The sequence below is a fragment of the Conger conger genome, chromosome 17, assembly GCF_963514075.1.
Source record: "Conger conger chromosome 17, fConCon1.1, whole genome shotgun sequence".
NCBI classification, from domain to species: Eukaryota; Metazoa; Chordata; class Actinopteri; order Anguilliformes; family Congridae; genus Conger; species Conger conger.
The window spans coordinates 22930639-22954391 of NC_083776.1; the positions used below are offsets into that span (position 1 = coordinate 22930639).

A 23753-nucleotide genomic window follows, 5' to 3' on the forward strand; every position below is an offset into this window, starting at 1 on the left:
CGGTGTAGCCACAATAAGATCCGCACAGCCGTTGGGCCCTTGAGCAAGGCCCTTAACCCTGCATTGCTCCAGGGGAGGATTGTCTCCTGCTTAGTCTAATTAACTGTACTTATTGCCAAATGCCAATAATGTAATGTCATGTAAAAATACATAAGTGAGTCCATTAGGCCTATTTCCATACACCCTCTTTTATGACAATCCCATGAAGTTACATGAGACGAAGCTCCTATAACTCTGAGAATTGCTCATTCTTACCTGAGGACAGCAGTCTGATACAACTCAAAATAGGGTACCAAATCTGTTATAAAATAATCAATAAGCACAATTTTAAATAAGTTAAATATGCCTATACTTCAGGGAACACAGTAGCATCAGAAATTTGATGACACAGGAATGCATATATAGAGATATAAAGCCAATTATTACAAATGGAACCAACATTACATGTTTGTTTTAATGTGAATGTCACATTCTATTTACATTACACTGCCAATGAATACATGTGGATTGCATTATCTCTGCTGTAATGTATAGGTCATGTTTTATGAATGATTGAATCCCCTTTGCTTGCTTTTTTTTTTTTTTTTTTACATTTTTGCAGAGATAATGTGATCCATATGGCAGTGCATTACTTTAATTACTTTGGGGGGGGGGGGGGATTTTAATTTAATTTAATTTTTAATTTTGCAATTGAATTCCAAATGAAGGTAATAAATATGTTAAAAAAGCAAAAGGACCCAAATTAACTGAATGTAGCATTTGATTTGGGTTACTTCCACGATGACTCCTTATGAGTGTTATTAGTTTCTGCTAATGATGTTGGTTCTACCCACAAAACTGCAGGCTACTGTACAACCACAACCAAACCTCAGTATCCAAGTATCCAAGAACCGCGGAAACATTCGCTGTGCAGTTGGAGACAATATAATCCGTACGATGTCATTGGACGGTGCTATGTTTAAGCGAGGGCTGCAAGCAAGCAAATGGGAACTCTTTCTACAAATGCTTCGATTAATCGATTTATCGAAATAAAAGCCGAATTAAATGAGCCGAATTAAATAAGCGTCCCGGGAACATTTATCACAATATAGTTTGAGGATAATAACACATTCTACCCTTATACATCTATACAAGCTATAAAGGATTTGAGTAAATTAGGCTACACCATTTGTTATATTAGTTTCATATTGCCATCATAAATGTAGCCATGAGCACACACGAGAATTTGGAATACCAATTAGCTACAACACCAATGTAGATTATCTGGGTTTACCATCGGGACTGCGCTCAAGAACACATGGGTCCTACGGTGTCCTTGGAGGGCCATTCTAACTTATCTGTGCCGCGTTTCCAGTTGGTGGTTTATTTCCTAGCTCCATCTCCAGTTTTTTTCAGGATCAGGATTAAAGCCCGGCGGTGAAAGGGTTAAGGAGTGGGGGTCTAGATTCCTCCTCTCCTGCTAGCCATGATGAACAAATGAACTCTCGGGGAATGAAATTTAAATTTCACAAAGGAGAAAAAGTTCTCTGTTTCGAACCAGATCCCACAAAGGCTAAAGTGTTATATGATGCAAAGGTAAGTAAAACCGCTAGATACAATGTATCTAGTTCGCTCAGCACGGCAAGATGCACGAGACGGCTTGCTAGTTTACTAGCTAAGCTAACGTTAGCTCTATTTTTATTCTAAATTCTCATTCTTAACAATACTATTTTCTTGGCTGATATTACGGGCAGTTGTGTGCAATCATATCAGTTCGCTAGCTAGCTAGCTATGATTGCTAGCTAACTTGGCAATCGTAACTTAAGTCTGCTTAACTGCTAACTTAGACTAACGTTAGTCGTTTCTTGAAAGACTTGCGATACGGAATAGGTAGTTAATAATTATTATATGTGATGCATTGTTTTAAGGTGACGGCTAGCTAGTGCTATACTAGGCTACGGGTTGATTGACGAAGGCCTGCTTACTGCCAGGCTGTTGGGCCTGCTTGTTGACCGGCTAACGGCTGTTCTAACTAGACAGCTAGACTAGTAGGCTAACGCAAGGTAGTTTGGTACGTCGTTGTGCAGCATTAATTCGCAACAGTAGTTACTAGTGTTTTCCCTTCGCCATATTAATGATTAGTGTCCTCATTATGTTTTCAGCTGTACCTTGTTGGCTAGCATTACTGGACCTAACGTTAACTAAAATGTCTAGCTAGCGTACTACATTGATTTATGTACTCCATCGATAAAACATAGCTAGCCTGACGTCAACGTTACGCAATTTAGCAAGTTGGACTAGTTTAGCGGTGCATTTTATCTGTTATTTTTTATGTTTCAGGTTGTTGACATTGTAGTTGGAAAAGATGAGCGGGCTAGGAAGGTCCCAGAGTACCTAATTCACTTCAATGGTTGGAATAGAAGGTAAGACTTGATGAATGATTCTCCTCAGCCCTCAGAACACTGCGTGAAGCCCGTTAATCAGTAAGTTAGCTAGCTAACGTTACCTTTGTTGAGATTGAACATTCGAATCAGTTGAGGCTGTGCTGATTGGTAGTTAGCTACGATGGCTATCCACGAGTTTGAGAGGGAATTCGATGCATTCATTGGTTATACCGTAGACATTTCTTCTCTGGATATGTTTCCGAGCAGTACACCGTTTACATGTTTCATGTAACTAAATGGAAAGAGCTCATGAAAACAATGAAAGCTATTTAATCTAGTTGGCATTTAATGCAAGTGAATTAAACCATCTTTAATTCCACGCCAGAGTGCCATTGCATTGTCCTGAAGATTGTATTTAAAGGGTGGAAATCGCAGGTGAATTCGGTGTAAAAATGCAATGGAAATAATTAATTCACTACTGTGTTAACCTTGGCAAATGTCATACTGTATATTTTAATGTACTAATTTAGATATTCGCATTTCTTGCACAGTAAAATGCCAGTTGGGGAATCGGTGGGTCCTGGTTTTTCGAGTCAGCAGAATAAAGCTCTGAGTTTGGTTCTCTAATTAGCAGTGCAGCAGCGTTTGTTGCTCAAAGTTATTCAGAAAAGGCTAACATTACGGTGTGTCATTGTCTTCCAGCTGGGATCGCTGGGCTGCAGAGGATCATGTTCTCCGCGATACTGACGGAAACCGCAGATTACAGCGTAAACTGGCACGCAAAGCAGTGGCTCGCATGTAAGTGTGCTTTAAAATGGCTATATGCCTGTGCATCCTATTTGCATCAATATTCCCCACACTTGGGCACCCCAAGGATGCAACAAAAAATGCGAACTACTGCTATTTACCTAGCCCAGGGGACAGCAGCCCTGGTCCTAGAGAGCCGCAGCGTGTGCTGGTTTTTGTTTTCACCTCAAAGCAATCGATTCAGACCCAGAAACAAGGTGAGGTGAGTTCACTGTAATTAACTGCTGAGTCACAACGAAGGCCAGCACATTCTGCAGCTCTCCAGGACCGGAGTTTCTGACATCTGACCAATGATTTCCTGGCAATTTTTCTGAATATGGCTGTTGCAGTTGAGTGTTTGGTGAAATAGGAGTAAATCAGCATTGTTATTTGTTGTTCATAGAATTATGATGGGCACATTTCTTTGCCAAAAAAAATAACACACTGCCCACCAGCGATTGAGTCAACTTTTCAAAAATGAACTGAACCCACATTATGATGAATGCCCAGAAATTGCTGAATCAGCCACAGTGTTTCTTGAGTTAAAAGATAAATCTTCTGGTAGTTTAAAAGGGTGTGCTCTGTAAGAATTGTTGGGTGCCTGACTGCGTTTTTCTGACCTCGTTCAGGAGGAGAAAGGGATGGAAGAAGCGACGCTGTCGTCTGCCCGGTGTTGACTCGGTGTTAAAAACTCTACCTGAAGAGAGGGAGGAAAGTGATGCCTCTTGTAAGTGTTTCTGCCAAAGAAAGGGGCGGGGGGGGTCCAATAGTGCCCAATAGTGCAGCTTGGCTTTTAGAGTGAAAATAAGTGGTTCCAGTCAAGTTTCTGCTGTATAGAAATAACACACATTTTCTTCTGCAGTGCTATAAATAAGATAGAAATTCAAAATATCTGAGAATGATAGGATATGGGTACAGAGAGCCTGTTTCGCTGTAAGGCAACTCACTTCCTGTGTAACAGATCTGCACTTACAGTATTCTGTGTGTCTTTGCAACTGGTGAAACACATGGTCATAGAAGTCTTTCTGAATAAAAATTGGAGACTTTCCGATTGGAACAACATGTCAGTCAATTTACCATTTACATCTTACTTACTTCTTTTTGAAAATGCAGAAAACTAATGTGGCTTGTGCTTATGCACCAAGACCTTGTAACATCGGCTTTGATGAACTGTAGTCTGGCCTCTTGGAGTGTCTGGATCTGTGGTAGGAGTTTGTTTGCATAGAGTTGAGTCTGAGAGGCTGTGTCAGGGAGTCCTGTTCTGAGGAGACATGTTGTGTTTTATGAAGTCTTTGGCCAGGAGATGGTGAGCTGGCTTGTCTTTACAAGATAAGATGCTTTACCCAGGTGGATCTCGTTTGCCTGACAAAAAAAATACACACCATTTTATTCAGTGAGAAAGGTGTTGATGTGGGGATCGGTGGAACCACAGGACCCCAGTGTACTAAAAGTACTGGAGATTATAGGCCTGCCATGGTTATGTAAATATGTAAGGAAGAAGTTTCAAGCACAGGGCATGGCATGATTTGGTAACAAAAAAGAAAGAATGAAATAATATGAATGAATGCTGTGCAGTGTTAATATGTTGTTGTAGGTCTGTGCGTTTTTATTTATTTTAATTTTTTGAGCCACTCTGAAATACTCTTGCTGAGAATCCTATGGAAAAAGTTTCTCCTGTAACTTTTTAACAAGCTAGTTTGCCTGCCCTTTCAGTTTTGTTCCCGTAAGTGGCTTGTTTTCATGCCGCTTGATTGACGTTTTAGCGGAGCTGAGTTGCATCAAGCCCTCCGTTCGCCCCGCCTCCGGTAGAAGACTCTGTGTGCTGTCTGGACAGACAGAAGACGTTATTAATGTAAAGAGAGTAGGGCTCTCGCCGGGTTCCCAGTGCACCCTGGGAGTGCACGGGTGAGCTGGAGAGCTCGCTTTCTTCTCTTTATTTATTGGAGCCGATGACCCCGTCTCCATCAACTATCCCAGCCACCGGCCGGCACTGTTTGAAGCTGTGGGAATGTATTTTCATGTGTAATGTCAGGTGTGTGTGTGTGTGTGTGTGTGTGTGTGTGTGTGTGTGTGTGTGTGTGTGTGTGTGTGTGTGTGTGTGAGTGAGAGTATGTGTCAATCATGCAGAACACACACGCATAAATAAAATATTTTTGAAGTATGACTGGTAGGCAAGCAGGTTCCCTTCTGTACTATTTGATTGTAATTAAATGTTATTTTAGTTATTTTAGAGCAGTATATCAATTGCATATGCAGATTGTTTGTCTGGGGCTTTTTGACACAAGCGATGCGGTCTCATGGATGTAGCTGCCTTGGTTACTGCACCACACCACCCTACGGTTTCCCAGAATCACGCACTACCAAAGGCGAATGTTTACCTGCGTTTGGCAGGAAGGCTGATTTCTTCTCTCTCTTCGCTCAGCTCTGATTTCGTCCTCTGAAGACAGCGGCGACGACTCGGAGGACCCGGAGTCTTTAAAAAGCGAGGAGAGCGACTCTTCTGAGGAAATGGTAACGTTCCGCGTGTAAAGCCCTGCCCCAAACGTTTCTGCGACCAAAATACTGTTGAAATTAGTTGTACTGAATTGAAACAAAATTTGAGTTTCGGTGCCTGGGTTTAAAGCATTAATGTCGCACTAAGATATTGAATGTTATCCTGTGGAGTGTGTGAATCCAGGCCTTGAAGGCCAACTCGCATGTTTCTTCTATGCTTCTTTTTGCATTTTCTGACGCTTTTTTTTGTAATGGTTTTCAGTAAGCAACCATTAAGGTTTTCAGTACGCAACTAAACTGCCTTTAATGGGAATAAATGAAAATTTAGAAAAAATACTGCGTGTATTTGTCTTAAATAATATTGCTTATGAATGGAAAACCAGAGGTGTAACGGTCTAACAAATTTGAACTGGGCCTTACTGATGCAGGATCTGCACGTTGCAGTTAGAACGGTAAGCTCCTTAGCACATTAGCGGTTTGCCCGTATTTGCCCCCTTTAGCTCGTGCAGACATTACATGATGGCGACACGTTTTGGGGCTGTGTGGACGCGACCCGCTGGGCGGAGGGTAAGTGATGGGTGCTGACGGCTGTGTGTCCCTCAGAAGGAGGAGGAAGACGCCCACGCGAAGAGGGAGTGGCTGGAAAAGAGCGGTGGAGAGGACAAGAGCATCAGCATCGAGATCCCAGAGGTCCTGAAGAAGAAGCTGGAGGATGACTGCTACTATATCAACAAGAGGAAGAAGGTGCTGCCTGCGCCGTGCGACCATGTGAAGGTTGCTGTCCTTGACCGTAGCCGTTCCCAGGTCCCGTTATGGTCCTGCGAGGGAATAAGTCTTAAATCTCTGGCTTCAAGGCTCTGGAATCTCTGGCTCTGGTAATGACAGATCTGTGTGCTGGGATGAATAAAACCAACAGGAACTGGGGACCCCTGCTGTTCCAGACTTTACTGGGATTTAGTGTGTGTGTAGGGGGAGGGGGGGGGGGGGGGATTTAAAACAAGGAAAAAAATGGTGTGACCTAATTGTGGGGTGGTGTGTGTGTGTGGTCATGTGAACTGCCTGTGGTTTGTGCCTCGTGTCTCTGCTGAAGAGCTACTGTGTGTCCCTCTCAGCTGGTGAAGCTGCCCTGCCAGATGAACATCGTGAACATCCTGGAGTCGTACGTCAAGCACTTCGCCATAAACGCCGCCTTCTCCGCCAACGAGCGCTATCGGCACCACCAGGCCTCCACTCAGACCAACCTCAATCCCCACTATGTCCCCCCGGAGAAAAAGTGAGAGCCTTTCCCCTCTGGAAACCAGAATCCTTGCCATTGCTGTCTTGTAATTATCCATCCAAGTATCAGAAATGAATTAGAACTTTAAGAGCTAATGTCAGCTAGTACTTTTGGGCACATATATAGGATGGCTTCTGTATACTGGTCAGTGTGATTCTTTGTGGTAAATTCACCTGTGTTATGAGTGGAGTATCTTGAATGGTAGCTCATGCTCTTTGTCCTGCAGTGAGGAGCTCTGTAAGGAGATGGTGGATGGGCTGCGCATCACCTTCGACTTCACCCTTCCCATGATCCTCCTCTACCCCTACGAGCAGTCGCAGTTCAAGAAGGTCAGCTCCTCCAAGTTCTTCCTGCCAATCAGGGACACCGCTGCAGGTTCCAGCAGGTAAGAGAGACAGCGTTTGACCAATGAGAGACACATGTCTGGTTTGTGTGAGATGGATGGGGCATTTGTCTAATGACATAGTAGGGTGTGTCCAATTTGTAATCGGTAGTTTTAGTTACAGGGTCAAACGACCTACAAACGACTCTCACCTACAAGGGAGACTCTTGCCATGGGACCATAGACTGTGGAAAAATATGGGCCAAGTGCCTGTTACATTGCCCACTGACTATCCATGGGCTAGTGAAAAGCCTTTTGAAGTTTACTGTCGCTAGTAGGGAAACCGAGTGTGGCTCCTCTCGCTAAGCGTGCGAGAGAGTGACGTAATCCGTCCCTGGTTTCTCCACAAAGTATTGCTCTATGTAATAACACGACAGTGAGGACAGAATTATTGACTTTTGTATTTGACCTATGGCCACTTGCATGAGACCAGCATTATTAGTAACCGATTTCTTCATTTGTCTGGAATGGCATCCTTGTGATTTGGCTCCCTCTGCTGGCCACAGAGAGATGGCGCATGTCCATAAAGAGCGGCCTGTTCTCCTGTGCCTCCCCAGAGCCTGGTTCAGATCCCCACACACACTGTCTGGGCCCCCTATCTCCCCCTCTCAGAGTGTGGCGCGAGCACTGCTGCCTCTGTGATGAATGAGCCTAATAAAGGTCCGGATTCTTAACGCGCTTAAAGAGCTCTTTAAGGGCCGCACGGCCGTGGAGACGGCCTGCACACGGGCAGCTGCTTCATTTCATTTAGCCCGTTTGGTGCAGATCGAGTTTTAGGTGGCAGGAGCGGAATTTCATTAGCAAAAGTGGAATTTGTGGCATCTTTCCCAAACCGTAAAATGTGAGACGTGTGTGTGTGTGTGTGTGTGTGTTTAAGTAAATAGAGATTCACAGATGCCTGCAGATCTACTGCAGTGTTGTCTTTTCCTGGCTCAAAATCAGGCTAATGTGGTACTTTAATCATGATCATGTGATTTAAATTTAGAAAAGTGAATTATACTTTTTTTATCAGCCGGCTATGATAAGATTATTTACCGTCTTTTCACCTGCTCCAAAATACATTTGCTATTCTACAGGCCATATGTGCAACGCTGAAAACATAAAACTGGCTGGGTGTAATTTTGTTTTCAAATAAGTTCAATGTTTCTATTTATACTGGTTTATTGTGGCGGCGCCGGTCATAGTTTTGTGGAGGTGGTACACAATTCCAGGTGGCCGCCTCTGCAGGAAAACTCCCTGAGTGTCTGTCTGTCTGTCTGAGTGTCTGTCTGTCTGAGTGTCTGTCTGTCTGAGTGTCTGTCTGTCTGTCTGAGTGTCTGTCTGTCTGAGTGTCTGTCTGTCTGTCTGAGTGTCTGTCTGTCTGAGTGTCTGTCTGTCTGAGTGTCTGTCTGTCTGTCTGTCTGTCTGTCTGAGTGTCTGTCTGTCTGAGTGTCTGTCTGTCTGTCTGAGTGTCTGTCTGTCTGTCTGAGTGTCTGTCTGTCTGAGTGTCTGTCTGTCTGAGCATACCCAGATGTAATTGTGACTGTGCTCCTCCTCCTCCTGCTCGTGCGCCCGTGGCTGCAGGTGTCTGCGGGACCGCTCGCCCAGCCCCCCCGGGATTAACCCCCTGACCCCGCAGTCATGCGACAGCCAGCCGCCGCCCAGCGAGCCGTCCACGCCCAAGCGTCGCCGTGCCGACCCCGACGCGCCCCAGTCGCTCCGCCGCTCCACCCGCCACACCTCCGGGAGCGAGAGGCTGTCGGAGAGCGGGGCGTCCCCCCAGCCCAAGCGCAGGCACACCGAGCCCCCCGCCCCGCTGCCCAAGTTCTTCCTCAGCCTGGAAAAGAGTACGCTCTCTCCTCTCTCACTGCACTGCACTGTCTGTCCTGTAGAGGGCGACCACTGTGCCTGATTTCACATCAGGCCTGGGTCAAATCCATAATTGTTTTACATTAAAATACTTTTCCGTGCTTTACTGTGCTTGTCTGGTGTATTGGAACCTATGAAATACTCTCAAAAAATGCAAACCCCGCCTTCTGGTCCCTTTGCCTCAGTTGCATCAGGCAAGATAAATCGAGCACAGACACGCATTTGCATCGAAAACCATTAGACCCAGGTCTGTTTGATATACAGAATGGGTTTTTTTTTCGGATCAGTTTGAAAGGCGGAACTGAGGTCTGTCTTTCACGCTGTCAGGTGGGCTGTGTGGTGTCTGACTCACGCCCCCCTCTGTTTACCCAGAAACCCCTGCTGACAGCGGCTCCTCGTCCCCTCTGCCACTCACCCCCAGTAAAGAGGGCAGCTGTGTGTTCTCCGGCCTGGAGAGCAGGAGGAACAACGAGCTCAATGAGGTGTGTGCTGGGATGTGTCCTCTCTTCTGATTGGCCTAAACCCCACACGTGACAGTCTTTGGGTCAATCAGACGCGTGTTTAGGGACGTAAGCGAATTTCAGAATGTGCCATATTTGTTTCCTGAAGCAGGGGTCTGATTACTGCTGTTTCATGTCTGCTGCCTGTTTGAGCGGTTACCAGAGTAACGTTGCTGCTGGGATCAGTCGTTGTTAGCCCTTGTGGTGTAACTGGTCTGTCCTGTGGTTGCTGTCCTCAGGTCCTGAGCTGGAAGCTGACTCCTGATAACTACCCCCAGAGTGACCAGCCCCCCCCGCCGTCGTACATGTACGGCTCCCAGCACCTGCTGCGGCTCTTCGGTGAGCGGGGCCGTTACTCCACTCCTAATACACTCCTCCTCCACTACTACTCCACTACTACTCCATCCCTCCTCCACTACATCCCTCGTCATACTCGCAGTCCTACACTACTTCTGCACTACTGGGGTCTTCGTACACAGAGCCTGGCCCGAAGGTTCTTGTGCACTGAGGGAACCGGGTTTTTAAAGGGTGAGTGCACGTGTTGTGTACGGTAGAGTTATGCAAGGCTCTTGTTTTTCCAGTGAAGCTTCCGGAGATCTTGGGGAAGATGCACATTCCTGACAAGAACCTGAAGGCCCTGGTCAAACACCTGGAGCTTTTCCTCCGGTACGCTTTTCCAACCTGCGCAGAACTGTGCGAGACACACAGACACACACACACACACACACACACACACACACACACGGACATGTGCAAATACATGCACACTCTCTCTCTCACACACACACACACACACACACACACACACACTTCTCTGTCATGAACCCATCTTAACTCTGTGTTCTGATATACCAGTTTATAAAGTGAAAGGAGCTTACTTTAATGGAGCTCGGCCCTGCTGTGGATAAGCCACATCGATTTCCTCAGGAGGCCATTTTAGTTTTTCAATTACCCACTTTTAATCTTCTCATTGTGCGATTTCACCGTCTGCTCAGCGACCATGATTCAAATCTGTCACCACTACGAACTGTTCATTCGGGACGTCTCACCGGTGTATCATTTCCTAAACTGTGTGTGTAGGACTGGAGATCCATTTAGGTAATTCCCATTAGCTCGTTAACCATTCGTTGAGCAACTTATGAGCTTCGTATTATCAAAGTTTTAGTGACCGGTTAAAATGAACTACACGCTGTAGCGGAGAGACCAGGAGAGAGAGGCCGGGAGTTCAGTTTCAGGGATATTGTCCACAGTTGGAACAGGATTGAAGAGAGGTGAAGAGGTGGTGTTTGAGTGATCTCTGGATAAAAAAAATACAAGAAATAGTTTTTCGGGGTGTGGTACAAAACGCATTGATTTGTGGGTACAGCTGGAGTCAGCCGAGCCCAGTGGATTATCGCTGTGTTCCTAAGAGGTGTTATGGATCTGGGAAGGGCTTGTAGAGTAAACGCAGATATTGATCTTCAGGGGAGGATGACGTGTACCTACCCTGTGGTGTACAGACTCTCACCCCTCACACTCCTCCCATACCTGTGCTCGGCCCGCTGGGATTGAGGTGTGGTGTCCGTGTGTGGTGTCCGTGTGTGGTGTCCGTGTGTGGTGTCCGTGTGTGGTGTCCGTGTGTGGTGTCCCTGAGTGGTGTCCCTGAGTGGTGTCCGTGTGTGGTGTCCCTGTGTGGTGTCCGTGTGTGGTGTCCGTGTGTGGTGTTTGTTTGTGTGTGGAGACTCACGTTGCTGTATTTTTAAAGGCCCACATGCATAGTTTCCAGCTATTGGCATCGTCTTGGAGCTTTCAATTTGTGTTCCATACTGATTCATGGTCCATAAGCACCAGCTGTCGGTTAAATGGTTTACTACACACCTCTGTTAACCCGGATACTTGCTAAAATGTTTTTTGTCAAGTATGTCAACAGCAGAATTGGTCTCCCCTCTGCTAACACATCTGGTTGGCTAATTTTCTCACCTGGCTGGCTCCTGAAAAATTTGGGAAACCCCCTGTACAAGTAAGAAAAAGTCAGCGCTATTTGTCCGAGCTTTTTACCTGATACGAGTTATGTTTTTGCATAATTATGGGAATGATGTTGCTAAATGTTAGCACAGAGAGGCTCTGGGGGCAGGATTAAAGTGCTTTTCCAGAAACCTACGTCACTGATCTTTGCAAACGTTTTGTGGGGTTTCAGGTGCTAAAACCAGGAAGAGAACACTGATGCATGTGGGCTTTTAAAGGATACCGCTCCCTTTGCTCCCTTTGACTTGGGCCTGGTGTTTGGGATCATTAGGTACGGAGTCTGTGAATCCCTGAACACTGGTGTTCAGTTCACTCTGACCTTCTGCTCTGAGTTCAGCGCTCTTTGAGTGGAATGTCATGCAGCACACAGAAATTAGTTAATTTACAAATGATAACCTCTTCAGCCATTTTATAGATTGGAACAATCAGCTGCTCGGAGCATCCAGTGCACAGACGGCTGTAAAATTCCAAACCGCAATGCTCAAATCGCTCTGAATTTCCGAACGTCCAGAGAGTACGTTCTGGTGCTCTTGAGACACAATAATCGAAAAGGTCAGGATTATGAATGTATTTTTTTGCATTCTGGGACGGTAAATTGTGCAGCGTGCAGTGAATGGACTGCCCTTGTACAGCAGACCTGGGGTTAGAGGTTAAACAGGCTACTACTGCAGTTCCTCTGTCTTGTGTCTGTCTCGACATTGATGTCCGTTTGTTACCTCTCTCTCACCGCTTCTTTCCCAGGGTTAAAGGCGGAATGAGTAACAGGAAGAACAGAATTGGGCTTTGTTGTTGGGGTGAAGGCATGAGATGTTATACCGGGCCCTGATTTATAAACCGTTCTTCATTTCCTGCTTCCGGAGAGTGTAGTCTGTGTGCATTCCTGTGCAAGCATTTAACAAAGCCCTCTGCATCCCTGCACTGTTAACGTAAGTGTGAGTGTATGTCACCAAACCTCTCAGAACCTCTTATGAGAGGGTCTTCGCCCCTGAGGAAATCACCTGACAAAATGAAGCCTAAAACATTGAGCTCGCTGTGACGGCACACTTGGCGTGCGTGCGTGTTTTTCCTGAACCCACATTAGAAGTGAGGAGTATTGGGGGGAGGGGAGGTTATGTAAGCAGTGTTCTGAGGACTAATCTTTAAATCCTGCGTGATGATCTGCAGCAGTCCCTGCTCAGAGATTTATTTCCCCACTAATCAAACGAGCACTCTTCCCCCCTCTAGAGGGCGCTGAAGCACAGGAGCGATCTCAGGCTCTCTGCTGTGCGTACAGACTGACTTCCAGCAGAGCTCTCACAAGAGACCGATGTAGCCCAGTGGATGAATGTATGTTGGGATTGACCTCGCAGCTGTGGAGGAATGATTGAGTTTAAGCCCATCTGACACGTGTGTGCCTCTGTGTCTTTGTGTGTGTATCCGTGTATCTGTATGCATTTGTTCGAGTTTCTCTTTCAGATTGTGTTTTGGAGTGAGCTCATTCCTCTGTGTTTGTGTGCGTGCATGTGTTCAAATTTGTCTTTCAGATTGTGCTTTGGGGTGAGGTCATTCCTGTGTGTGTGTGTGTGTGAGAGATTGTGTTTGTGTTTTTATTTATTGGTATTTGAATGCATGTATGCGTGTGCATGTACACATGTTTTAATGCGCGTGGTTGTGTACATGCGTGTGAGCGAGCACTAATTCCTCCTCTCCCGCAAGTATGTCCTTATGTAACTGTGTCTCCCCCTGGACTCCCAGCCTTGCTGCAGTGCTGAATGATAACTGTAGATTAAAATGGCCTCCAAACTCCAATAGTTTCCCAGCACAGCAGTCTAACTACACCTGCCTCCCTGCTTCTCAGTGGACCGGCGCGCACACTTCTATAACGGCCTTTAATGGGCCGAACCTCGCCGGGGAAAAACGGCGTTTCGGTCTTAATTCATCCGGCCGTACAGATAATTGTTGAGGAAAGATTAAGCTCCAGGAGACCGAGATGAGATGGCGAGATTTGCAGGATTTCGCTGAACGGCAGACTCCCAGAACATTCCGGATTATTTTTGATTAGACTGGAGAATTTCGCTGCAACTTTGAATTGGGTTATTTAAGGGAAGTGAGCGTTTCTCTGCAAGGGAGAGAAACTCTTCAGAGTAAACCGTCTCAGTCTCGCTCGAGTTGCAGTGGTTTCAAATTGACTAAAGCGGCATATAAAAATTGTCGTATTGTGTTGGTAAAATGGTTAAACTACTGTAGCCATACAGGATATTAAAAAGCGAAAGACCTAGAAATAGGTAAAAATGGCCGCTGAAATTATACTGGCCATTCATTTAATTTAATTACATACAAGTGCAAGTCACCTTGAATGGCTTTGCTGGATGACATCACAAATTTTGCCAGATAAGATGACATCACGAGCCCTGGCAGAATTGCCTCCAGCAGCTGTTCTCTGACTGCACTCTGGCACCGTGTCAGCAGAGGGGCTGTGTCTAAAGCTTCTGCCGGCATGTTGCCAGGCAGCAATATGCACAAAACTTAGGCAGCCAAGTTTGAAAGCTGTGAAGCTCTTTGAGTGGAGTCCCCTTAGGCTGATAATGGAGCTATTTTGTGTGAGCTTGCAGGCCTGGCCTCCTATAGGTGTTTCTGCTTATGAAGTGCGTGCTGTGGAGGAAACTGCAGACTAACTTCAAACCTGCACCGACACCCATGAGAGATTTGTTTCAGTACAAGATTGTCCACTTTCATAGATTCTAGGCTCAATACTACATCCGTAGATCTCAATCCTAGAGCTTTTCGGGCTTCAGAATGTTTCAAATAAAATGTTTCTGAACAAGGTTTGGCATAGAAAAAATTTGAATGGATGGTAGTACAATGGGACAATGTGGAGTAGTAGTTATTTTAAAGTGCTTAGTGTTGCTTTCATCTGCTCAATTTTATTTGTATAGTGCTTTTCACAGACTGTCCCAAAGATGCTTTACAGAGGAACAGTAGGGAAAAGAAAAAAATACCAGCCCTAAGCTCCCAAATAGTGCATGAGGTAAACGACTCCCTTATGGGAAGAGAACCCCTCAAACAGTGGCAAGAAGAAATCTCCCTGATGGGAAGAAATCTCACGAAGAACACGGCTATAGGGGGATGCCCATCTTCACTGCTTATGTCGACTACCATTCATCTCACTGACTTAAAACATGTACAAAGGTCTAATAACGACAACTATTTTCTAACTTCATTTAAATTGGACAAATGAGGTTCATCACTGTAATGTTATGACATGTTGTGACGCTTGATGATACACTTGACATTGGCGAGTGTCAAAAAGTGTGAGCCATTTCATTTCTCCTTAGCCTGGCGTACTGTGGGCAGCATGAAACGCTGGCTTTGTGTGTGAATTTGTGCAACCTGTGTAATGCCTATATTACACAGTCCAGCTCTGCATTATTAGCATCTGTATTTAACAGTTTCTGTAGCTTTGTACAGTTGACTGTTGCCCATGGAAGCATGAAATTATTGCTGCAGCGAGGTTACTTTTTGTAATGTGCCGCTTCTCAGTTTCCTGTTGCTTCCCTGCCCTGGACAATTGAGCTGGTAAAAGAACAGAGGACCCGTGTACTTTCAGAGCGAAAGCACCGGGTTGAAAGGCTCTTCCCACTTGACGGGGTATTCGGGTGTGTCGCTGCGTTGCAGGTTTTTGGCGGAGTTCCACGAGGACTTCTTCCCGGAGTCTGCGTACGTGTCTGCCTCGGAGGCGCACTACAGCATGAAGCACCCGCGGCCCGTCTACTGAGGTCCGGCCGAAGAGGAGGCCTCCAGCGGCTTCCCATGATGCCTTTGGGCTGAGACTGACCTCGGTACGGCCAGAGAGGGGCGAAGGCTGTGGCCTTCGATGAAGCCGCTGTGGGCTGAGACTGATCTCAGTTCAGCTGGAGAGGAGCCGGCTCTGGCCTTCGATGAAGCGGCCGTAGGCTGAGACTGATCTCAGAACAGCGAGAAGCCGCTGAGGGCTGAGATATACCTTTTAGCTGCAGAGGCTAAGAATGGACACCCATGTCCTGTTTGGGTGCGTTGGACAGGAAGTCCCTCTTGCTTGCAGCTCTCTCGACGCTCGCTAAATGCAGTGGTTCCCTGTGCCGCCTTGCTTGTGCCCAGTAGTGCAGTTTGGGGAGGGTGTGGTGGGGGTGTAAAATACAAACGTTTCTGTAAATATAATTCACCACACTGTTGGAATCCCCATCTGACCTGTCACATTTGTGTTCGCTCCTGAGCAAGGCTATGGACTGTCCCCGATTGCAAATGGGTTTGATCTTACTGTTTATGAAGCAGATATTTCTGAATTAAGTAACCTTTCTCTCACTTTCCCTCCCTCTCTCCACCTCTTGCCCTGTCTATGTGTCACTGTTGTGATCGTTGTATTGTATTTCGATTCATGGCTTTGAGCGTTCTGTTGTATAAACATGCATTGTTCATCTTGAAGATGGTTGTCAATAATCCTGTTCCTTTATTGTTCCATGTTGTATAGATAGTCCTGTTTTTTATTTTTATTTTATTTTTTTACATTTTATTAAAAGAATTAACAGCACTTTTTCCTTTCAAATATTTAACCTACTTTAATTGCTCCTAATGCTGGAATCTTTCATTGTGGAAGCAACCACTTCAAGTACAGGATGTTACCTTGTCTGTCCGAAAAAGAATCGAGTTCTGTGTCATTCATGCAGCAAGCTTTTACTGCGGCATTGTGAGAAAAGAGGCACGTCTTCAGAACGTCTCTGTGAATTTGTACCTGGCCACAGGTGCGTGTGATTTTGGTGCATGTGTACAGGATGCTCATGAATGCTGGTGTCAGTGCTGTGTTCTTCCTGATGTGCTGTAGCTCCAGCCTGTGGTGAGTTAGGGCTGCACGATATGAGGAAAATATGCAAGGTGCCGTAATGTTGTTGAATATTGCAATGTCAATATTCCTTGCTATAAACAAACCGATATTGAAGTGTTCGCACTTCTCATGTCTTTCTGCTTTAGGTGCTCTGCATGCGTAGACCCGAGACAATGAATAGCCCATGCCCACTAAAAAAATGGTTAAATACATTATTCTCCACGTGATTTTATTCATAAACAGCCAATCAATTTAGCAGAACATCAATTTAAATAAATGCTATTTACTATTCATCGCAATTCAAGCAATTTGCGATAAGTTTCTCGCATGCTCATATCTCGATGTTAAATGTACAATATATCGTGCAGCCCTGTTCTGAGTTTTGTGCTCGCCTATAGTTCCTCGGTGTGTCTGTGAAACTGGCCTCGTAAAATGTTCAGTATGTTCTGCATGTAGTCGTACATGGTGTTCCTACAAGGGTTGTTCCCCGCTTTATAATAAAAATGCAGGATACTGAACTGCAATGGAAAACGTAGCCTACGTAAGGATACTTTATTGTGTTCTGCAAGGTTTTTTGATTTGAGGTCAACGTTCCGGCATCAGAAGCTGTGCCCCTCCGAGGTGATTTAATGTGGTGGAATTAACGGCTGATTGCATTTAAATGTTTCACAAATATAATTGTTTTATTTGTGTTATGGAGACCGTTTTCGCTTCCATCGAGCTGATTGGCAGACAGGAGCTGATCATCTTTGTTCTTCAGAACCCAGCGCCTGAGCGGTCCACAAACGCTCGTGTTCACCACGCCACTTTATTTCATTTTGTTTTACGGGCAGGAATAAACCATTGAGCCTGTGGCTGCTGAAATGTGAAAGCACTGTTCATTTCAGGGTTATCTGCCTATGCATGCTAAATTCCTCTTTGGTAACACAATGTGCAAAAGTTGAAAAACAGTCTCATTTCTCTGACCTTGTGCTGTAACAAACAGCCACCAATAAACAGTGTTTATTGTGAAATAAAGTGTGAAGTGAAGTTCTGCTCTCCAGCAGGCAGTGCAATTCTGAGCGCATTTGTATGAATGGCAAATTAGCCTCTTCTCTGCCGATTTGTGTGAGAGGCATGTTTCACTACTGTTAGCGGCTATTTATGTTAAGTACCAGTCGCATTGGCTCTTTCTGCCTAATGGTCTGGCCGTGACCATGACCCTAACCCTCCACTGTTAACCACCGTTTGTTTTCCCTCTACTGTTACCAGCTATTTGTGTGAACGGCCGGTCGCATAGGCCTTGGAAGTCTGACGTAACCCAAAAACGTTGTACATTTTATATTAAATAATCTTGGTCAGTGTACCCAAAACACTTTTTTCTTGGATGGGTGAATCTGGTCAGCTGCCCACCAAAATGTTCTGCTTTTCTGTTCTTAGGGTGTCCATGGTGACCTGTAAAATCTTTGTTTGGAACTGAGCATATTTTGCCTGTGGTGTCAGTAAAATATGCTGCTATACAAATCATTTGTTGCTACAGGGAAGATATATGGCGCATTCGTACAAATGCCACAGGTCACATTTATAATTCTAGGGCCATTGTCGTCTTTGTTGGTGAATGTCATTTCCTTAGTCTAATTTAAAACCTTTTTAATTTAAAACCATTTTTGCACAGCTGTAAAGTAGTTAAGATGTTTCAGTTTATTGCTTTTTAGTCTAGACATTTTATATTTACTTCTGTTAATTGCTCATTTCTGTTTTTATTATGCAGCGCAATTGGAATTGGAATTTTATGGCATTCTAAATGGTTTCAGATGGGTTGTCTTGGATCTGTTGCTGCAGCAGTCATATTGAGTTCTATGTAAACACAGCTGCAGTTTGACTGAGATGACTGCATTAATTTCAGGTCTGTCAGAATCCTTAAAATGGCTGCAGCAGCAGCATTTAAGGATGGATGGATGGATCGGCTCAATTAAATCCACTGACGTTCATATCACCTGATCTACTGCTATAAGGGCTCAATGAGATATCTAGCTGTTAGGGTTGGTTAAAGCAGTTCTAAACAATGTGTATGTGTGTCACATCGATAAAGGACTTTGCTTGCTGAAACAGGACTGCCTCTCCTCAAGCATATTTTTGTGTCCATTATCTTCAAACTTTTTTTTTTTTCCACACCATTTTCCTGGATGAAATGCCCTCTTAACCCTGATTTGTAAATCAGGAGTCGCTAACTTCCACCTCAAATCAGCAAGCTGGAACCTCAGAACATTTTTATTTTTTGACGAAGGTAAGCTCTCCTTTCTCACCTTAACATTCTTGTCCTGTGTATGCACATCCATTTGACTGGGCTCTTGAGAGTATGTTGCTCTGAGATGTGGCAGTTTAGCTGTCCTGTCTGTTTTCTAACAGTCCGCTCGGCAGAGATGGGCAATGTGGTCACTGTTGAGGAGACTTGGCAGGAGACCCTGATTTCCGCTGGCTGTGGTGTTTCTGGAGCTGTATCGGCCACCATCCATAATATTTGAATGAAAAACAAACCCACCATTTTGTGGTTTGCTGGAGGGCTGCCGTTCCCCTGGTGAGCAGCTCATTTTGGCTGTTGCCCTGATAGCTCTAAGGGGAGCTGCAGTGGTTGTAACATGTGACCCTCTTAGATGACCTCTTTCCATTGTGTCCTTCACCTGTCCAGGGGCTCTGTTGCACTGTTAAGCAGCAAATGAGCAGAAAGCACTAGCTCAAAAAGGCTGCTATGCCTTTTTCTCCTGATGCAGTGAGTCTGTGATGGAGAGGTGTGTGATGTCCGCATCCGTAGGATTTTAGATCTTAACAGAATTATCTAATTATCATTGATAAACTATTTGTATAGCACCTTTCAAGCATACAGCACGAAGTGCTTTATAGCAGCAAAAATGACACCATATATATATATATATATATGTGTGTATATGTATATATTTTTTTAACGCAATATAAAATGATATAAACACCAAATAGTGAACAATTTGAGTAATACAAGTAGATGCATAAATGCATCATAATGATTTTTCCAAAATGGCACCACCCTTGGTGCTTGTCAGAGGAAGTGTGTGAGATGAATTTTAATCCAGGTTTAATAATAGAAAGCCTTATGAAAATGGAGGATCATCTCCCAGCGGGGCCTCTGCCCCCTGGGGCACACGCCGGCATAATAACAGGTCACATGAACATTTCAATAATTCAACAACTTTTCACCTTTAAAGCGGTACATTTCTCTATGACAGGTGTGGGACTCTCCTGAAGACTGCGCTAAGATTTCAGTCAGTCTTGAATATCGAATATAAGTTCCTCTTCCACTACAAGCATGTTCCATGTTTATTGTTTACCCCAGATTTGTTTAAAGGGCCAGATTTAAAGAGACTTTATAACCAGCCATTGTTTTGTTTAGTTGGAAGTGCTGGACTGATTAGCTTTAGCCTGCTCTGGGTGCCCTCTGACAGGGACTGAAAGCAGGTCATGCATTAGTTATCTGTCCTCCATGCCAGGCTTCAATGGCATTATGATTCTCATGCATCTACACAGTATGCATGGCCCAACAGTGACCTTTCTGCCCACGGTGAACATTACCGTAAAAACAAATGGACACCTTAAACTGGACAGGTTCTCATTGTCTTGTAACTGTCTACTGTAAGTTTATGAAGCCACGTGCAAGGTAGTGCTATACATTTTAATTTAATATGTATAGAAATGAATTTGCCATTCAAAGACGGTGTATAATTTACTTCTGCCAATGCACAATACAGTACATGCAAATTGATCACAGCTAGGCTTGCAAGAAATATCAATGACCTGTGGTTCACCACAGAATGCCAATAAATGTGATTTTTCCCCCCCCCCTGCTCTTAGGATGAAGACTATTTGTAGGACTGGCTGAGCACTTGCCTATAGTCTCCCAGTTTTTCCGGTGACGGAGTAGAATACTCACAGGTCTGTGAATGAGGAACTGATGGTCTCCAATCGCATCGCTGTCACCAGCAGGCTCTCCGGGCATTGATTTTTAGCTTCCTTGTCTTATCTCATCCCTTCAATATATATACTTCCTGTTGAAGTCAAGGCAGAGTGGCTGATTGGTTGAAGGGCACTGTTCCACCACTGTTCTGGTGTTCTATGGTGCTGTGCATTTGTGTCCAGTTTTTAATGTATTTTAATGTATATGTATTTGTCCTTAACTTTGTCTCATAAATAAATGTTAATGCTTTATTGAATCCTGGCGGTGGTAAAAATCACATTCTTCGTTATTTTTATTGGTAAATTAAGTATGCATTTGATTCTGTGGGTGTTGTTTCGGGAAGCATTGCACAAGGAATCGCAAACAATAATAATAAATGCAATTTATTTTCAGCAGGGTGAAGTTATAAAAGCTAATTACAAGAACAGGAAGGACTATTTAGTTTAAATACCTTTTTTATGATGAAGTATAGAGTAGCTGTGTGCTGTGGGTGGGTCTAAACCTGAGTCGCAGGCTAAAGGTGATGGCCGAGAAATGAATGGGGTTGTCCCCGTGCAGATTAGAATCCTGCTGGCAGCATGCCCTTTGACCTCTGGCATTGTTTTAGTCATGATGTACATCTCTGTCCTCATTGCAGAGCACTGTAAGGCTGCTAGCGCTGATGAGGCTTTAGTCACCGGCCATATCTGCTGTCTTTTGCTTTTGTCATATTCATGTACTATTACTCATGGGTGACACTTGCTTAATTGGGCAAGCTTGTTAATTAGTTTGGGAGCATTTATCAGTGTAAAACCGGGCTCCCTGGGTTCCCCATTTCTCACAGGCCGTCACTGTTGTTATCACTGTACCAGTGAACTTGTCACAGGCATTGCCTTTTCTTTTCATAGATCGTTACCACACTTTCTTGCTTAAAATCTGTGTTGGTTATGCTGAGTAAAGCTGAGCGTAAGGCCACATAATCAGCTGCCATCAAGACTAAAAAAAAAAAATAGGTCTTACCTTTGCCAATTCGACTACATTAAAAAAAATGCTGTCTCCACATAATGGGGGACATTTTCCTTCACCCTACATCTACGTGAGGAATCATGTTGTGGTGCAATTCTTACAGTCCAACATGCAGGCGATTTTCGATGTTTATGTGATCATGGACTTGCAGTCACACTGGAATTGTACTGGGCAGAGTGAGCGTTTTGCCAGAAGACGCTGCGGAATGTCCCAGAATGTCAAGTCCTGCCCGTGGCGATTGGGTCAGATGGGAGTCAGCAAGATGCCCCTGCCACAGCCCGTTCCGAGAGGCGTCCGAGAGGGCGAACGGAGCGGTGCGCGTGCATGCGCAATAATGCTCTGCATCGCCGCCGATCAATCGGTTAAATCGGGCGAGGGACGACGGCTGTTTAAGTGAAGGCTTCGGTTACACTAATGTGACCCTAGGTGGAACAGAACCCAGAGGGACCTTCAGCCTGGATGGTCAGAGGGGTCTGTGGATGGACAGAGGGGTCTGTAGATGGACAGAGCAGTATGGATGGATGGAGGGAGTCTGTAGATGCTAACATTAGTAACACTGTGAGAACATTTTGTGTTAGCTAGGCAGTTGAATCAAGGTTTGCTTGGTCATGCTGCTGCAGGTTTCTGTGTGAACGTGATGAGACTGAAAAGAAGACAGTCTGTCCTCCTGAAGTAGTTTTCCACTTTACTCTCTGTTCACTTTATTCCATAGGGCAGCTGAGAATCAGACTCCCATGATCTCCCCAGAAAAGGACATTTCTGGTCGTATATAAGCCTTCATCGCTCTCTTTTACAGAATTACCGCAGGACTTGGGGAAGAGATGTTCTGTACTGTACTTATGTGAAGACAGGCCTGACTTGGATATGAAAGTAGACTCAACTAGTCTCAATATAAGACTAAAACACTTGTTGAGTTATTTTTTGTTCTTTTCACTGTTAGTAGCAGCCAATCTGTAGCGCTCAGGGACCAACTCCAGTTCTGAGGCCAGTGCCTTGGGTCAGGAGCAATGACAGGAGTGCACCTAAACTGACCTTTCTGTTGTATGTTTTTGAAATGATCATCACCTCAATCACTCCACTGGATAGTTAAACTATGTTAGCACTTGAAATTGTACTTCCCCCTAGGGTCTTTCAACGCACTTATCCCTGGTTATGGGTACGCACTTTGCACTTTGATGTACGTCGCTCTGGATAAGAGTGTCTGCCAAATGCCAGTAATGTAATATGTTAGGAGCTCTACTTCTCCAACCCTGTGTAGATTGCTCTCTGCCAGTAACCAGATAGCGAATCTCTCTTTTGTTCCAATTCTCGGCCTGCTTGCTGTGCCACGCCGTTTGTCTTTTGTGCTGATGCATCTGATCAGTTCATACAGAGTCTGTGGCTGTGCTTCGTTTAGGTTTTTAACGGGATTGAGCTGTGTAAATTTCCCTGGAGTCGAGCTGAGCATGTTCCGTTCAACAACCTGTTTGTCTTCTCTGCAGGGACAGGACAGGGACAGCCGTCTATGGTAGACTGCAAGGGAGAGGGTTTTATTTCTTTCATTTCTAAATCTTGCCTTCAGTTTGAAATGAGAAGACCCTTTGAGATGGTTCTTCACAAGTCTTTCTATGGAAAGCCTTTGAATCCAAAAGTATTTGAATCCAAAACAATTATGTGTTTGACCCAGGTCTGATTGACAGGGTTGCTCACCTGTAACTTGCCTGTAACTTGCCCCCCTCTTCTCCCACATTCTTACCAGCTTCTTACTTGCCGGACAACCTCCCTCTGGCTGTCTAGTGCATCCAATTTTGTTACGACCGAAAAACACCTGCATCCTGATATTACTTTATCATCAAATGGATTGTTTACCACCACATATCTTTTTATGGCTGAACAGGAAAGTGTATTTTACAGAATGAAAGCATAAAGGCTGGCAGTCCATTTAGATTTATGTGCATTGTATTGGCTGTAAAGCTGAACCCAGAAAGCTTTCAAGTGTGGCATTCATTTGTTTAATAAATGGCCTTTTTCCAAGTCCAACATTCTATCGGGAAATACATTTGCTTGGGTGGGGTGGTTAATTGTGTTCCACTGTGTTCAGAAACTCATGCAGTCGTTGGAAATAAAGGAACATTAATCTAGTTCTGTAGTGGTGTTTCACTGGCATGACTAGCAGTGGGCAGCCACAGTGCAGTGCCTGGGGAGCAGTTCTGGGGCCAGTGCCTTGGTCAAGGGCAATAACCAGACCAGAGTCCCACACAAACATGGGGAGAACATGCAAGCTCCACACAGTGAGGGTGTAGCCGGCCACAGCAA

General features: G+C 44.8%; 1 protein-coding gene across 2 annotated transcripts; it reads left to right on the forward strand.

Moving 5' to 3' along the window:
• The first annotated feature begins 1344 nt into the window (after positions 1–1344).
• LOC133116992 (male-specific lethal 3 homolog) lies at positions 1345–17024 on the forward strand. Of its 2 annotated transcripts, none has more exons than XM_061227043.1 (13): positions 1345–1575; positions 2320–2402; positions 3066–3161; positions 3779–3876; positions 5572–5660; positions 6246–6386; positions 6755–6915; positions 7145–7303; positions 8864–9126; positions 9521–9630; positions 9888–9987; positions 10230–10314; positions 15307–17024. In XM_061227043.1, exons 1-13 carry the CDS (start codon positions 1477–1479, stop codon positions 15404–15406), a joined length of 1584 nt encoding a protein of 527 aa, XP_061083027.1. In that variant the 5' UTR covers positions 1345–1476; the 3' UTR covers positions 15407–17024. The 2 variants fall into 2 exon arrangements, with proteins under 2 accessions (XP_061083027.1, XP_061083028.1); XM_061227044.1 differs by having other exon boundaries at positions 6249–6386.
• Positions 17025–23753: the final 6729 nt, after the last annotated feature.

What these genes read in the sequence shown, in the direction of transcription:
- LOC133116992 (XM_061227043.1), top strand. Translation starts at nt 1,477, where the DNA reads ATGAACTCTCGGGGAATGAAATTTAAATTTCACAAAGGAGAAAAAGTT. An exon ending in AAGTGTTATATGATGCAAAG is followed by an intron (nt 1,576 to 2,319) that starts GTAAGTAAAACC and finishes TTTATGTTTCAG; the next exon opens with GTTGTTGACATTGTAGTTGG. An exon ending in GCGACTCTTCTGAGGAAATG is followed by an intron (nt 5,661 to 6,245) that starts GTAACGTTCCGC and finishes TGTGTCCCTCAG; the next exon opens with AAGGAGGAGGAAGACGCCCA.